Consider the following 17,805-nt stretch of genomic DNA (forward strand, 5'->3'; position numbering starts at 1 on the left):
GGAGTAACATCCACAAAGGGGAGTACCCTGGGGGCAGGAAGGTAGAGAGCACCTAAATATCATTCTCATACTAACAGTTAGGGACTTTCTCCATAGGAGCACACACTTTGTGCCAGGCTCTGCTCAGGAGCCTGTGCCAACTCATTTTGATGTGACTGAGTCACTCCTGTGTTCACACAGATGTTCATTGCATAGGTATACATCAGACAAGAAGGGTGGGAGTCTGCAAGGATATATGCATCATGCATGTATCTTTGCCATTTTTCCAGGATGAGGAAGATGAAGTAATATTCAGTGAAGGTTTCCTCCAGTAAAGCTGGAGAAGTCCAGCTCTTGGTGGATGGAAAGCAATGCAAGGAAGATGAAGTCCATCAATAAGGGTGATGGTTGATGTGCCGAAGGCACACAGAGGAGGTTCGGTGAGAATGAAGGACATTTTTTAAGTGGAGGACAGCTGTTGAAGCGGGGCAGGAGGCTCTCTCTCACAGCAATAGGTAGCCACCAGTTTTGAAACTGATATGCACTCACTGCTCTTCACATACATCTTTCAGCAAGGATTTGATAAGAACATGATGGGATCTTTAGCTGGAACAACCTTCAGGACCCTCTCCTCCAGATTTTAGGAGCCTCTCCATGCACGTTCAGGCTGCAGGTGAGAATGGGGCCCTCATGCGTGGGGAAGGGGTGGTTTTGGGGGCAAAGGAGCGGTGCGTGAACCCCACGAGCTTTTTGCTATTTTTAGTCTCCCCTGACATGGGTTTGTGAGATTCTCATCATGAATCCTATCAACCCAAACTACAAAGTATTTGTTTCGATGAAAAGTCAGAAGTCCTGCTGTTCCGGGGTTTAGTGCAGATGTTGCCCGCAGCACGCAGCTGTGCGTTTTAGACATGCCCAGCACAGATGTCATAGGACAGACAAAGCTGCTGCGCTATGGCTCATGTGTCTTTCTTACTTTGCCAAGCAATAACTGATTAATTGCATTTTGCCAGGTCCTCTCAGGTGCGGCTTTACACAGGAATCTTTCTGACAATATTTTTATTCCTGAATTTTGAATAATGTTATCCAGATAGTGCCAGTAACGTGCAATTATTTCCAGCACATGCCATGGCATTAACCATCACCTTTAGTGATTTTTTGAGCACTTAATAATCTACCCGTAAGCCTCATGTCAAAATTTGGAACTACATGCTGATATCTGAATGATCCCAATAGAGAAACCAGGTTAAAGAAATCATGGGACGAATTTCCAGGGCACAGTTACGATTTTTTATTCAGTGTGAAATGAAGCTTGAATCTGTGAGGTACTTTTGATTCATAATTCCCATTGAAGGGAAAAACGTTAAGCAGTTCTGCACTTTTCAAATATCCTGTCTCTCTGTGATGGGGATTGGGATTATTCAGAATTAACTATTTTCTCCGCTCCACAACATGTGATCAGACTAAACACAGTCCTCATGTAGGAGAAAAGCTCATTTCTTTCCTCTGCCCAGGTATGGATTTCACTTCTTGCTCTGTTGGGATGTTTCCACGGAGACTCAGAGGAGCATGGAAGTCTAGGGGAAAAAGCTATGGGCAGTACAGAAACTGGGTATGGGCCAAGAAAAAATATTAAAAGTTGGTTTTGAATGTAATGAAAAGATTTCTTGAATGCTTTAATTACCTGGGGTTTTGGTTTTTCTTTGTTTTTCTCCATTTCAGAATTTGGAATTGGTTCATGTCCAGGAAGACAACCCTTTCACAATTACTTAGGATGTTAAAGATGTAGAGTGTTTCTGAGTTTAACTCAACTGTAAAGCAAACTAAACATACGGATTTCATGTTGGATGATACTGATATTTTTAAGCATTTTCTTCTTTTTAGGGGGAGAAGGGACTTTTATTGAGGTTATACTTTCTTGATGTCAATAATTTTTTTTTTTTTTTGCAAAGAGTGTGTCTGTGTAACTATGTACGTGTCGCTGTGTATGTGTGCATGCAGGCAACACACATGCGCACACGTGATGAGTAGGATCTTCCTACAGGCTTAGTCCCCTGTCTTCCACTGGAAGTCGGTGTGAGCTGTGCAGTTTAACCCCCTTGCAGAGTTTTGTCCAATTCCACCTGACCCATGCACCAAATACTGCCACACTAAAAACTTGTCACAACCTATTTTTACCCACAAGTATCAAAATTGCCAATTTTAGGTTGAGTCCCCCCATTGCATATGGCCATTATAAACAGATACACACAACAATACTCTTCTTTACAAAGGCTGGTTATTCCTAACATTTATGAACATGGGCTTCTTTCCTGCTTATGAATTTTTCTCCAATGAGCTCTTAATAGTTTTTAGTATTTTCTTTCCTGTCACATGAACTCTTTATCTCAAGAAGCAAATTGACGTCTACAGATTCTCTCCCGGGTCTCAGTAACCCTTCTCTGAAGCTATATGTGAGGGGACAATTGCAACACATCTGCAGAGCATGAATATTACCAGGTCCCGAACCATTCTGAGAGCCAGAACAACTCAATCTCGTGACTGTACCTGGACAAATGTGGCATTTGAGACGCTGAGCTGGAGACAGGCAAAGTGTTTTTTCTCCTGGGATCACTGACTGCCACACAGGGCTGAAAAAAGTGAGGGATGTGGCCTTTTTAATCACATTTTGTTTTTATTGGTCAATGTAAAGAAATAATATTAATATGCAAAAGAATGTAAGCACGTGTGTGAAGTCAGGCTTGGAAATATTTTATTTCTCGGTATCTTTAATTACATGATCACCCTGTGATGCTAAGGCTGTGATAGGGGGCTGCTGAGCTCATTTTAGGGCAACCCACTCCTTATAACAGTAACCATGTGATGAAACAGGCTGATCTTCCTCTCTCCAGAAGAAAAATATCATCTATCCGTCCCTGCAGGGGATGCAACTCAGATCCATGGGGAAAGGACTAGCTGGGGAAGCATTTTCTGGCTATCCCACACACACAGTTATTGCTTCTTCAAACTGTGCAGGGGCACAGGACCCCATTTTGTAAATACTAGGGGAGCAGGAGGTGCTTGGGAAGGACAAATTATGGAGCTGAGTCTAGAAAGGGAAAAACAGTCTCATTTTTTGTGAGTGTCAGACTCCTCAGTTGATGGAAATCAACATGTCCCCATTCACTTCCCAGAAACGGGGTGATTTGTGCCCACTAAAGAACCGTCCATGAAGTTGAGATTTGCTCTGACACAGCTCCAGACCTAAGAGACATGGCGGCACTTGTTTGTCCCCGGTTTAGACCATAGGGAGCACGTGTCCACAGAGGGAGTTCATTTTCCAGCTGGTTTTTCTCTTGGACTACAAAGGGTGGCTTGATCTTGTGCACTTTCATGAGCAGCAACTATTTGCTTGCCTTCACCCACATTCAGTTGAGAGCTTTCTGCGCAGAGCTCCCAGCCAAATGAGAGAGAAAAAAAGCACCTTTGAAGTGGAGAGCTAGAACCAGGAGAATCCGGTAGGACAGTTTCAGGAGCACTTAAACAGCAGCAAAGGAGCCCCAGCCCATGGGCATGCCCTTGCCATACCTGCCAGCTGTTACCTAGCTGGATGTATATTCTCAGATGCATGGTTCAAAGTGTTTTCGGCAGGACCTGAGACTATGGATGTCAAATTGGCTGCAGTATCCACAGGCAGGATTGTTACAGTTTTGGTGTAAAAGTATGTTGCGTGCAATTTTGCATTCAGATTTGTTCCTGTAATTACATGTTCAACAGAAGTCCTGGGAGCTAATGTTTTTCTCTGTGAAATTAATTGGGGAAACCTAACTACAAAATGTAATGATGGAATATTGAGGAAATTCATTTTAATTGGCTGTTATTTAAGCTTTATTTTAAAACACTGCTGCTGCTTTCACCGGTAATGCGATTTACCGAATCACTATATAAGGCACAAAGAGCTGTAGCTATATGATCATCATCTCGCAATTAAATTTACAAGTACTGGAGATTTCATTAGTAAGTATTAGACTCAAAGAGACAGATACATCATGCACATACATTTTATGAAGTACAGCAAAATTGTTTTTCCAAAGCTAATAAAATGATAAAAATAAAATCTGTCTCCATCTTCAGAGATCTTCAAAAAGTGACTGGGCACAGCCCTGAGGAATCTCATGTGGCTTTGACGTTATCCCTGCTTTGAGCTGGGAAGACCAGAGACTTTCCTTCCAATTTAATTTTTTTTTTATGATGCTCTATATTACTGCTTTCATACCTCAAAATATAGCTAACTCGAGAGAGCAGTGGGAATTGTAACCACTCTGCCATCCCAGGGCTATTTTGCAGCTATTTCTTCCCCAGGAAATTCTCTGATACTGAACTCTATTTTCCTCTCAGTCTCTCTTTTAAAAATCTGAACTACAGACTGTACCCAAGTCAGTGAAGTGACACTGATGCCCAATTGTGAGAAGAGAAAGGAAAATCAGCCTTATCGGAGTAACTGGTGTTGCTCATAACCAGCAGTTTCAGGAGCTCAGTGAGGTTCCCCCCGTATAAATGGATGCTGTTTTCACCTCCAATACAATTTTTTTTTCATTCTAGGGAGGCATTGTTTCTTAAAAGCATGTTTTTAACTGTGACATCCTCTTCGATGAGCTGTTTTCCTGTTTCTTGCTTCTTTAAGGTAGGTAGGGCATACCTTGGCACAGCCACGGTAGGGTGTGCCCCAGTGATACAGACAAGGGCAGGTCTACAGCACGAAGCTGTAGTGATGGAGAACTACTGAGGAGGGAAGGACCATAGCTAGCAGCACTGTTAGCTTTGCTGGCAGCAGAAATAAGAGCAGTTTGGGGCCCGATTTGTGCGCAGGACACACAACCATGTAAATAAATACCATACTTGTTTGTCCTGGGCTTAGCAGAGCTTTTTGGTCTATTTTCTCATAAATGCTTTGTTTGTTTTGTGTATGTACAATCCAACCCACCCCAGCATTTCAGAAGCCTCATGGACGAGTAGAAGGCAGTAGGCAGTTTTATTCCTCTCTCACCACACACCAGTTTGAGACCAACTTAGCCTACCAGTCCATAGCTATACAGTGTATTCTGTAAGATATAGGTATGTGAGAATAATGTATCAGAGTTTTGTTTTGGCTATACTGTATGTATTTGCTTCATTGGAAAAGCTGAAATCAATAAAAATTGCTGGAATTTCTTCAAGCTTCCCATTTTGGAGGGTTTTATTTGGTTGTCTTGCCACAGTCTTAGGAAAGAATAAAGCACCTGTTTGAAAGGTTTGGAAAAGCCTGCTACCCTGCAGCAGTGATCAGTCTGGACTGCGCTGCCTTGTGCCAATATGAGGAATGAAGCTACAAATCACATTTCCTCCACCATTATATCCTTGGCAATTGGTCATGGCAATTTCCAAGTCCATCATTTACATGTGAAGATGAGATTATTTCACCCCATGTGTATCACTTAACATTTCTGAATGTTGTTGTTTGTCTGTCATTTATGACCTTTTCCTTATTGCTCTATAGTTCCCCAAAATTTTATATGCAGACATGACCTTCAGTCCTCAGGTATGCAGTGGTATCAGGTATAGGATGTTGTAGAAATCTTCCCCATTTCTCACAGGCATCACACATTAGAAAAAGTAAATACATGATCTTTCCTGCTCTTCTCCTTTCTGAGCATTTATTGGCCCTCCAGTCTCCATGGCAGGCCCTCATATATTTGAAGATGCTCTTACTATTTATGGCTTATTCTTCTGACTTCAGCTAGTTGCTCCTTCAACTCCTTTTTGGCATATTTAGTATGGTTTATGTTTAACCTGGCAGAAGTTATGAAGTCTTTCCTATTTTTATCTTCAGCTATTTGAAAGACAACTTCTGATAACCTCCTTCTCCTGCTGCTTAACCAGGCCAGTTCCCTTCTGCCCTTCCTCAAGGATTTCTTAACTGGTGGGATGTACTGGGATTGTGCTTCAATGTGATAAGCACTGCCCACACTGCCTGTAAAGTTTAATTCTCCCTCTTCATTTCCCCTTAACAAGTATCATCCTTTTAAGTTCCCCTTTTGGAAGATGAGTACACAGTGGTGGATATTTAGGCTTTTGTTGATCCAGATGTTGATATTACGGGGCAGCTCTATAAATGTAAGATTTGAGGACAGACTTTTCATGCCAATTAGGGCCAAATTTAAGGCTACATCTGCTTTGGGGACTTCCCAGCCTGCTCCATGAAATTGCTGTTGACAGCATCTAAGAATCTGGTCTCTGCATCACATCCTGCAGTAACTTAAGCCCAGTCTACACAAGGATAGCTGAAGTGCAGGATGCTCAAAAGACTTTGTACTTCCAGTACTGGGGAGCACCGCTGTGTATAAACACTGGTGACAGCCTTACAAAAGAAATAAGGAAGCAGCATCCTCTTGATCTCCTTCAGAAGACGGCTCTTCAAAGAAGAAACCTGGCAAAGGGGAATGTGATCTCAGCTACAAGGGGTGTTTAGTTCATTTACGGAAGGCAAGGCTGAGGAATAATCCCTACCACTGACAAGTATCTTATGAAAAGAGGATTCACAGCCTATCAGGCAGGCTTGGCACAGCCCGTGAATCTGTGCATGGGAAAAGGGACAGGCGTCACTCCATGCCACGTTGCTCAGAGTTCCTTTCCAGGAGCACCCTCTGCTGCTCTGCTGAGATTCTTGAAGGGTGGGCAAGCACTAAATGATTAAGCACAAAGGCAAAGTACCCAAACTTCGTAACCAGTTTTGGGTGGACCTTGTACAGTAGCACTTCAAAACCTAAATTGCATTCGCAACTGCGATCATTCCTTACTTAAGCTGCTTCTAGGCCACAGTGCAGCAGGCATATTTGCAATTGGTTTTGAATGTAGTACCTAAGTAATTGTCTTATAAAAGTCCATTAAGGAGCAGTGTATCCAGAACTCCTTGGGAGGGTTAAATATTGATATTGTGTACATACTGGTGATGTCCATTCTGCAGCTTCTTCAGGCACAATTCACAGCTGAAGGCACATCTAAGAAAGGTCATATAAATTATAGGCTAGGAGAGCAAGTTGTCTTCTACCAAGTCTAGCACAGAGGCAGAGTGTCTAAAATTAATGCAGATGAGTCCTACCTCCATATTCTTGAACAGGCTCTCTGGACACTGAAGAAGGGCAGGACGTGTCATCATAGCTCTCTGCACGTCTCCAATTTGGAAATCAAGAGTTGCTCAGCAATGGAGCCGATACATAGCCACGTGCTTGGATGTCTCTCTATCCATTTGCAGCATGTAAAATCAATACCAAGAAACTAGTATGTCTTTTTATTTTGGGATCTGTATCCTTTGTATGAACCCATAAGAAAAGCCCATTTTTGGACAGGGCAGTCTGTAGACACACGAAGACCACAGGACAGTTTGCAAGAAAAAGACAACCGAAGTGCTCCTTGTATGATTTAAATGCAATGAAACGTGTATCCCCTCTAGAGGCTGGGTCAGAGGCCAGAGACTTCTTGGGGGGGACAACGATGGATGCAGTGATTTAGCTCCAATGCATTCATATTGTAGCAGGATTCAGGGGAAAGAAAATGAGTGCTGCAGAGTACCCACAGAGCACTCCTTCTCCAGAATAGAGCAAGCACTAAGTCCTTGGAGACCTTACATCTCATAGAATCTCAAATAATGCATAGGACTCCACCAGAAAAGCCTTATCCTATCAGCAAAGCAGCCCCAAATATAGGCCCCTCTCCCATGCCACAGTGCAAGTTTTGAGTCCTTTATCACTGCCCTTGATGCTTTCAGAGCAGACCCCACTCTCCATTTTCAGGCCCATGAGATACCTTCCCCACAGATCCCAGGCATGCCTAGAAATACCCGACTTCCCCAGGCCACGCCCCAGAGGATCATCACTTCCCAGCCAAGAGCAGTTCCCAATTTCATGGCACAGGGACCACATGGCACTGCGCAGGGCATCCCTAGGAAACACCAAGCCCAAGCCACACACTGCAACAGCACCAACGACCCTACAGTACCAACATCTCCTGCTGGGACACACTTACTCAACAAAGCTCCTCTGTCTCGGTTTCCCACATGCTAGGTGAGATCACCCCAAGCAGAGGCACTGCCATGGCATCCCGGCCCCATGGCCAGATGCCTTAGGAGTGCCACAGTCCCACACAGAACACTGCTGGAGGACACATAGCAGCCCATACCAGAAAGCCCTGCCCCATAAAAGCAAGGCTTATGCAGAAGAGCTTCAGCATATGCATGGCACCCACAACCCATAGCCCCCACAGCGCTTGTGCACCCACAGCCCAGGGCATCTCCACCATAGGAGCCGGGGGCCTGGGTCAGGAGAAAGCACGAGTCCTGTGTGAGGCACACTGACTCATTCCCTAGTTACCATCCCCATAACATGCATGACTGTGCTCCGCTATCGTATAACCCTCATTTGTGTTTTTCCCACAGTTATGTGTCCTTGCAGACTTAATCTTGCTGAGCATGGAAGCTGTCACCTACCCAAGGTTGTACATGGCCCCTCTCTTGGTGTTTTCTAAGCTTGCCTTTGTCCTTTTTGAGTTTCTAAGCTTGCCTTTTGAGGGACTCCCATGAGGCATCCCAAACACACGTTCCTTTCTCTCATCTAACACCAGGAGATCTCTCCTTTGCACTGCTTGGATGCAGGAAAATGTTGCAGCTTTACTTGAGCCTTTACAGCATCTTCTTCTTCATCAGGGCAGGTGGAGTAGTGACATCCAGAGCGACATTTCCCAGATTTAGGAAACTCTGTGTGCAGTTTGTCAGGATGTGGCATCCACTCCTGGATGTTTACACAAAGCATCCCCCATCTGACCGAGTGCCAACAATGTTTTTCCAGTTCTGGCTCCCATTACAGCCCTCTGCAACTTGATAATCTCATGCAGGAAAGGCTTTGACAAGAGGGAAATTATCTTCCCGCTACCACTCCCCTGCGCACGCGTTCTGTGCTGAATGCGCTGTGCTTGGTGACGGAAATGAGACCCTTGGTGGTCCCAACCTCCCCAGCCTTGCAGCTGGTGATGAGCAAGAGAGCATTTCAGCACAAGGAAGAGTACTGCAGGAATCTTTGCAGGGTACGAGGGGATTGCATTGGGTAGGTGGAATTGCTGGCAGTAATTTTTAGGTAGCAGATCCGGTCCTGATTAACACTTTGGCCAATATTCCAGGTCTCAGATGAGACCTCAGATGTCCCAAAGCTGAGAGATGGTCGTATCTGAGCACTGTTTCTGCAGTGGCTCCAGAGCTCAACACTGTTGTACCCATGCACAGATCTTGCAGGAGACCTTCCCAAGCCTAGCTTCTCCCTTGACCTTCTGCCTGCAGAGTTGCCTGCATTTCTGGAAATGAGGAGCAAAGTAGTCAAAATACTCCCACCTGGTATTTTAACTGGAAAATTGCCCCCATGCTGCACAGCTGAAATACCCGCAGCTGGTGCGGCAGTGAATGAACCCCTCATTGCACAGGCATGCCTGGCTTCCCAAAGTAATGCAATGGGAAAAAAAGCAGGTAGAAATTTTCAAAAGTGATAAAGCTATTGGAAGTTCCTGGCACTGCAAAACCCAAATACTTTCCCAGAGAACCGGAGTTCCTCCCTCCTTTCCCTGGCATTTCTCTCCACAAAAAGCCCTACAAGTGCGCTGCAGGATCTTACCTAACAGATTTGAGCTCAGGCAATAACTGTAACTGCTTTTGGGTCCTGAGGCCAAGTTTCAGTCTGAGAGATGACCCAGACTGGGTGCTGTACAATGAAGCAGAGATTTGCTTTGGGCATCTTACTGCTTTCTTCCATATGTTTTCTATTCTTTCCCCAGGAAGACTCTTTATCTCACAGTACAGGTAACTCCTGCTTCAATCAACAAGGATCTCCTCTGGCAGAACAGGAAAATCAGTCTCTCACCAGCAGGGCTGAAAGAAATGCTCAAAAAATTTAAAGGAAAAAAATTGGAGATTATCTGAGTGCCATTGAGTTCCACCCTGAGCTCTTCTTTAGCACGTTTTACCCATGATGAAGACTGATTCTTGTTTCCTTTCAGGGGAGGAGAAATAGCCAGGAAGGAGAAAGGCACTGCTTTAGTATCACAGCAGGGCTGTTAGGATCACAGCGAGACTCTGGATTTCCCAGGCAGCAGCACATCTCCTAAATGGCTCCTGCCATTTTTGTCTGTGCAATGAGAAACTAGCTGTGCCTATCCCCAGGTTTTTTGGTTTGTTTTTTTTTTTTTTTTCAAGGGTAACCCACAAGCAACGTAGAAATTATTTCCTGCAGGATGCGGAGAAGCAGAGGGTTAAAGAGCCAGGGGGAAGGGGGGAGGGAGGAGACGGCTCAGGCAAGTGTTTATGCTATTCGAAGAGATGACTCCTTGGTACACGGAGCAAAATCCACACCCATTGCCTTTCTGCCCCTGGAGCCTGCCTGCCACAAGCTCCTGGGTGAAGCAGCAACATCACTGCAGGGCTCAGCCACCGTGGGAAAGTCAGAGAGCCACGGCGAGTCCTGCCGCACAGAGACCCAGATGCAGGTGAGTCAGAGCCCCACCTTGCTTTGAACAGGAGGAAGCAGAGCCCGCAGAGAGGCACCCGAGAAAAGGCAGAGCACGAGAGGGTGGTTCATACCCATGGGGGCCCCCAGGAACCCATCCCCACTCCTGGGTGCTGCAGCCTGCAAAGCTGCAGTTAAAACAGGGATGAAGGCGTGTGCCGAATTAGGCAGCGTGGCAGCTGGTGGGATAACGAGAACAGATGGAGGAGCTTTTCCTCCAGCAGTCGAAGCATACCAGGGAAAGACTGACAGTGACTGGCAGGTCTCCAGCAGGCAGGAAGGGAATGGGATGAGAATTGAGCATTACTCACGGGCAGGTAGCTAACTGCTCAGCTTTGCCCTGGGAAGGGTCAAACAGAGCCCAGTGCTGAAAGAGCCAAGACCACAGTATGTGGGAATATCTTCTCGATGACTCTCTACTAAGCTGTGTCCTTGCCACTGCCCTCCTGCCATGGACCACATCCCTGCAGGTGGAAGTGCCAGCACAAATGGGCTGTGCAATCCCCAGAAGCCATGGCTGGGGCTTTGGTCCACATGTCTCCGGGTGTTTGGCAGAGGGATGGACCATCTTCACCTCCATCCTGAGTAGGGGGACAGCAGTGAGCCACAGTGAGGGGACAACATGTGCAATGTCATGCAGCCCCATGGCTGTGCTGAGGGGAGGGTAGTGAGCATGATCCAGCAGCTACGGAGCTGTGGCCACCTTCCATAAACTATCCAAAGGTGAATGCAGACTTCCCTGGAGTGGTTCAAGGGCAGCACCTCCATGCCCTCCAGTGCAAAGTTGGACTGCTCACAACAGGAGCACCAGTGTGACACAACCTGAGGCCAAAGCCTGAGGAGGAGCCAGGCCAAAATAGTTGGTGTCTTCAGGTTTCATTTGGCAAGATGCTGCAAGGACAATCCCCGTGTAAGAACACTGTGGCTTTTTCTATCCATACTTATGGGTGTGCCACTGGGCTGCTCCTCCTTCCCAGTATGACTGGGAACATGAGGATCACCTGCCCAGACTGTTGTCATCACCCTGTCATCCTCCTTTGGGAACACAGAAAGCAGAGGAGCTCAGTACAAGCAGAGACACCCATGCTGGCACTATGACTAAGGCTCCGTCCTGGGTGGGATGCGTACCTCCTCACTTTCTCCTTCAACATCTTAGGCCCAGCTAGGAGGGAGTTTATCTTGCTTACACATGCATATTTTGGCCCCTGGGCGTCTGTTCTGCTGGTTTTTAGAGGGTCGCAGGCCATTAGCATGTGGTGCCTACTTCAGTGCTGAGCTGGCTTCACAGCACCCTGCAGGCTTGGCAGATCAAGAGTCCTGGGGAGCTTGCTGTGCCTCTTCCTTCCCAGGCACCCTGTACAAAACTCCTCACATAACCTCAGGTGCTCTGAGATACCTGCTGGCTGCTAGAAGGGCTCAGCACCCAGGATGCACATCACTGATCAGGAATCTGCTTCCAGCACACAGCTCGTGTCCCTGGGACAGAGCCCAAAATCTGGGCCTTTGTGTCTGAACCCAGACTCTTGCTTTCAGCATACTGCAGAGCAACCAGGCTATTGGCTTCAGACAGACCTTGGCACCCACTAAAACCAGACTATACATTCAGGGCCTTAAATTTCACTCGCCAGGGAAGGGCTGTCCAAAGCCAGTGGTGATTTTGCATTGTCTTCTGTTCCAAGGTGCAAACCTGAAATGCTTTACCAGGACCCTGGGATTTTCAAAAGGGATGAGTGAATTCAGAGGATTCAAATGCTTACATGTTTTTAAAGTCATCATGGGAGTCTCCAAGCATAGTTTGTTCAACACAAATTTGCCAGCAGTGATAGCAGCGGTGGTGCTGTGATGGGCACCCTGAGCCAGAGTGCCAGCAGTGTGGAAGGAGAGGATCTACCATTGCTTCCTCTCTTCTGTGGCTATGGGCAGCTATCATTTGCCCACAACTACCTGCCTTCTCAGTTGCACAGCTTTGCAGGGCTTGCAGCACAGCTTGCTTGCATTTCATTTTTTTTTTTTTTTTAAAGCTGCCAAACACCAGCTCTCCGTAAACTGAGCTAAACAACCACATCTAAAAAACTTTCCGTACCACTCTGGCCTTCATTGCTCATCACCTGTTAGGAGAAATCTCTGAGGATCAATCCACCCTTACCTGGGCAGCTTAAAATTAGACACTGAAGTGTGAGATAGTCGCTCTGGGTTCCCTTCATAGCTAGTAGAGAGAAATAGCCTGCCCAGCATGTGGTTCAGCCCATCATCAGACAGAGGTGGAAGGAGGGGCAAATTAATGATTTTCTATTTCCACTGCTGATTAAGGAAGTCCAGATTAAGATAAGCAATGCTCAGACATAGCTAGGTGGCCTGAACCTCACCCTTTATCTTTTGTCAGTGCACATACACAAAAACACCCACTCTAATACTATATTGCAAAGTGACAATCTTCTTTCTAGGATGTCAGACTAGCTCTACCCTGGCAGGGTGGGATGGTAAACAACACATTTCTTGTGTCTTTCTGACATGAGCGTGAAACTAGTGTCACACCAACAAAGAGGGTGAAACCAGGCAGAAGCTTTGCAATGCTCCTGCAACCTCGTGCTGTGCCCTTGGGGCACCCACCATGGAGGTGTTCCCAATTTGTGTCTAGCCATCACCACTTGCACCATTTCTGTTCCTCTGAAAAACCTGGCTCCTGGAGTCATTGAGCTATCTAGGATGTTCATTTTCCTTTGTTTCCAAGCAAAAGTCTGCAGAGAAAAATTGACATGCTCAGCACCGCCCATGTGCCGGAAGGTAACGCATCTTTATGGTTAGGATTAAGAGGACTTCACTGTAAATAGTTGGCTCTATGACTCATGTCCATAGCTTGATTCATTTTGCTCACCCTTGGATGGAAACCCTTCTAACTGGATTTCCTTTGTAATTTGTGGTTGCTTTCACTGTATCTGGTTGGACATAAAGCAATGCAAAGAAAGGCTGGGTAGCAAAGAAAGCTTCATCTAATTGTCCAGCCTTGCCTTTTCTGGTGGTGCTCTGACCCGACAGTGAAATGAAGGTTGGAAATTGTGTAACTGGTGCTAGTAGCCTGCAAAGGCAATGAAAATGAGACATGTTATTCCCCAGACAGGACTATCATGAATTCATCATTTGTGTCCAGCAAAACAAGGAAACACTCATATCATGGACTTTTGCAAAGGTGAGTGCTGGAAGTCTGGTTGCTCAGCAAGGGGAGATGCTATCAGGTGAAACCTGAAATTAGGAAGTGAGTGCCCAGTGAAAGCAGTTAGGTATTTAATTTACATTTGTGTCATGGAAGATCTTCTCTCACATGTGCATGTGTGTGTGTGCAGGCACATGCACGTGCCCAAGGGATGAGGCTCATTGCTCAGCCTGGCCTTTTCCCATGGATTTGGAGCTTGCAATATCGCTGGATATTCAGGTCAAGGTGGAGACTCAGGCTGGAGGTCTTCAAGGCGGTCAGGGCAGCCCACACACAGTCTTTCCCTAAGGAACAGATGGATATTTATGCTCAGGGATGGTCCTGAATTCAATTAGAGGCTCAGTTTTGCACGTGAGGCCATCGCAATGGGGCCACGGGGCCAAAAGAGTTCAAGCACCCAATTATGAAGGCACATTTCCTTGCAGCAGGCCACATCACTGCACACACCAGCTTTTGAAATGCCTCTGGCAAGATCCCCAAATTGCCAGATACACAACTAGTGACCAGCTATGCAGACGGAGCTGTTATATCCACTATACTCCACAGGGCATGGCAGCTGTCTGTCCTTCGCAGACATAAAAATAATACTTTTAATATTACTTCTTCTCTTTGAATGTAACCAGACACACATGAGCTGCTTTGTGCAGACAGATGCTAATTCATCTCATTCATAACCTTCCGGGCTATTTAATTTTACTCCTCTCTGTAAAGATTTCAGGTTCTCAGATGCTGAACTTGACCCCTAATACACCCATATCAGGGTATAAATTATAAAAAATCCACTGGCCTCATTCTCCCCTTTCACTTCCAAGTGGAAACAAGTATGAAGAAGATTGAAATTAATGGTCCAAATTCCAGATTTTCAGGTATTCTGTCAGGGTAAGGCTAAATCTTAGAGTCACTACCAATTACCTGTGTAGTGATGCTAAGCCATCCTATTCTGCCTGGCTGGTGTTAAGGAGCTTTAGTCTAAAGAGGCGCTGAGCTTTGGCAAAGAGCTGTACTGAAATAAGGACAGAACTGGGCGTGTGGACAATTCGCTTTTTAGTGCTGTTAAGCTTCTTAGGCTGAGCCTGGACTTCATTGCTCTGTCACAAAAAAAGATTGCAGATAATGAGCTAATAACACTTCACTTTCCCAGCCTGCTTTGCATCTTCAAAGCGCTCCACAAGAACAAACTAATTAACTGTCCAGAGAAGAAGCTCATGACTAAGAGCTGAGAAACCATGTGAGTCAACCCGCTTGCAACAGCTCTTTGCAGATTTCAGTAAAAATTCGGTTTGGAGGAAGGTCTGTTTACTGGCCCGACTGGTCACACCAATCCCCGGCCACATTCCAGGGGTGTGAGCGGCGTGGACGGACCCAGCCCGGGAGAAGCCCCACCGACTTCAAAAGAGCAACACCTCGGCAGGAATGCCCCAAAACCAACTGTGTGGCTTCCTCCTTTTAATTTGCACATGCACTCGGCGCGAGTTGAAAGTGCTGAGCTAACAGTCCCTCTGCAAACCTCCGCAAAACAAGGTTTCCCACTCTACTTGGGAGGACTTTATTTGCAAACAGCCTTTTTCCAAGGCCATTATTCAGAAGGAACACACCATACCAGGGTCTGTTAGTGCAGAATTAGCTTTCCTTAACATAACCTTGGGTGCTATCAACCTGGCCTTGGAGCTGTGTCTCCAACTTGAGGAACTGTGTTGAAGTCCCAGCTCTCTTATTCCTTGCTTTGGGCAAATTATTAAGCTGCCGCAAGAATGTGACTTCTCTTGTAGGTCCTTGGCTTTTGGGCAATGTGGGTCACATTTACTTGAGCAAAATAGAGATGAGAACATAATTTTTTTCTATGGGTAAATGAAGACCAAGACCCAGCCCTATGAAAGAATTCAGACATTTCAGGCCAAGAATTTTGTCTTGGAAACTCCTACCTAGCTGCGTGTATTTCCACCAGGAAACATTCCTGGTCTGCCTTTGAGGCAGAACCTCTAAATGACAGACCAAATTAAACCAAATTTCCCCAGATCCTCAGCAAATTTCAGCCCAAAGGTTGTGGGGGACTGCTGGGGAGGAAATGCGACTGCAGGGCTTGCTAAAGGGTAGGCGCCTTTCCAAGGGAGACACCAAATCCCAGGACACACTTCAGGGATGCCAGCCCCCATCTCACAACTCCTCAGTCCCAGGGATGCTGGAATATCAATGTACAACCTCCCTGCTGTAGCGTAGGCATCCATCCCACCCAGCGTGCAGGCTGCTGAGACCCCTGCCCCCCTCTTTGCTCTAAGGCATTAGAAAGCCCGATTCAAAACTGCAACCTCCACCAAAGGATTCAGGTGCCTTAAAGCAACCTCTTTCCGGAGCTGTAACCCTCACAGCCGTGAGGAAGGTGTTATGGGCCAAATGCTTTTCCATAGAACACAGGGCCAAAATCTCTGTCTCAGCACACTGGGGTCTGCAAAAAAGTCCATGGAGGAGTTTTGTGCCCATGACAGCCCACGTCTTTGTGAAACGTTCACAATTGCTATTTATGCTGTACCCCGTCCACATGGAGCCACCCATGGCTGCGACTTATAGCAGACAGCAATTGCTCTCCCTCAGTTCCTTGCCTAGTTCATGGGCAGAAGCTCTGGGGACTTTTGCATCATTTTTCCTTCTTCCCGAAAGAGAAGCACTTCCTCTGAGTTGTTCATCAGTTTGCGTGCTGGTAGGTTGTCCTGCCCTTAGCCCAAGGGCCTGCAAGCTGCAATTGGGATTTTTCTGCATCTGCCAAGAAATGCCAACAATTTCCAGAATCCTTTAGCTACTCTTCCTTCGCAATGATGATGTTTGGACGGCTGCAGTTAATCACAGGGCTCAGGAACTTGTGGGACTAATTGCCCCATTGAGCAAATAACCAGGAGCTGGTTCCTATCTGTCACAGTGTGCTCCTTCCAGCCAGGACCCCATCCTCCTGGCTTTGCCCTGCCAGTCACACAACACTGAATCACCCTCTGGAGATATTTACCTCTGCTCACCGCTGGGAGAGACCTGGAATTGAAATCAGGCCACGAAGATGTCTGCTAAGCATTGCTGTGAGCTGGGGTGAATCTGGACCTAAGGTGCCCAATTTATTCCATGAAGCTGGAGGAGCAGCAAGTTGGGCCCTGGCTGGAGCTGATGGTCTCCAGGGATCCTACAGAGGGATCTGGAGCCCAGCAATGCTGACATCTCCTCCACGCTGCGGCTGCTCCGCCATGGACTCCTTGAAATAGCCAACTCAACTTGGCAGCCATGGAGGATGTGCTCTGGGCAATGAGGAGGGTGATGGGGAGATGCTCAGCCCAAGGGAGGTGACCTGTCCTCCTGACGGGGCCCTTGGGCACCTCTTCCAGCACCCAGAAATGCTTCTGAGTCTTTGCCAGGATGATTCTGCTTGTAATTATTTCAAAGTGTTTGAAACACTGGCCTGGACAAAAACTCTGAGGTGGAAAATGTCTCAAAGCCAAATGTTCCCTTTCTAAAATATGTTGGTCCATAAAATCAGCAGAATTCAAGAACTACAGAACTTAGCTGAATTTCATATTCTGTCTATTTTATTTTGAGGTGTGGCAGGGCACATGGCTAATACACTGACAGGTCATAGATAGCACTGCAACACCACCTGAAAAGTTACAATAATTGCTCTATTTTTACAGCTAATCAACAGCATCTGGTTCACAGTGAAAGATCAAAGTGTTTCCCTGGATCAAAGTCTTCCGTCTTTGTCATGATATCAAAGTTAGATTTATTGTTCTGCAAAGGCATAACTGCATTTGTTTACAGGTGCAGATAAAAGGTATGAGTGGCTCACAATGCTTCCAAAACCAGGAGAGCACCGTCAACAGAGTAATTTCAATATTGTGCTGCACCACAATCTAACACATCCGTTGTAGTGTGTAGCGCTGGAGTTATAAACTGGCGTCATATAAAGACAGTACTGAATGCTGCAGCTCAGCTGGGGTTAAAAACCAGAGCTCAAAGCCATGCTCATATCAAGCCAAGGAGATAGGAACTTGAATCTTCCACCTCACCAGCAAGAAGGGATGT

General features: G+C 46.2%; 1 protein-coding gene across 1 annotated transcript in view; it reads left to right on the forward strand.

The window, feature by feature from the left end:
• The window catches only part of PKP1 (plakophilin 1), a 41,843-nt gene extending 41,220 nt beyond the window's left edge, over positions 1-623 (forward strand). Inside the window, exon 13 of the mRNA XM_009478565.1 lies at positions 552-623. Coding sequence (XP_009476840.1) covers positions 552-623 — 72 coding nt within the window. The remainder of the gene's footprint in view (positions 1-551) is intronic.
• Positions 624-17,805: the final 17,182 nt, after the last annotated feature.

The sequence above is a fragment of the Pelecanus crispus genome, chromosome 17 (assembly GCF_030463565.1).
Source record: "Pelecanus crispus isolate bPelCri1 chromosome 17, bPelCri1.pri, whole genome shotgun sequence".
In the NCBI taxonomy this organism is placed as follows: domain Eukaryota; kingdom Metazoa; phylum Chordata; class Aves; order Pelecaniformes; family Pelecanidae; genus Pelecanus; species Pelecanus crispus.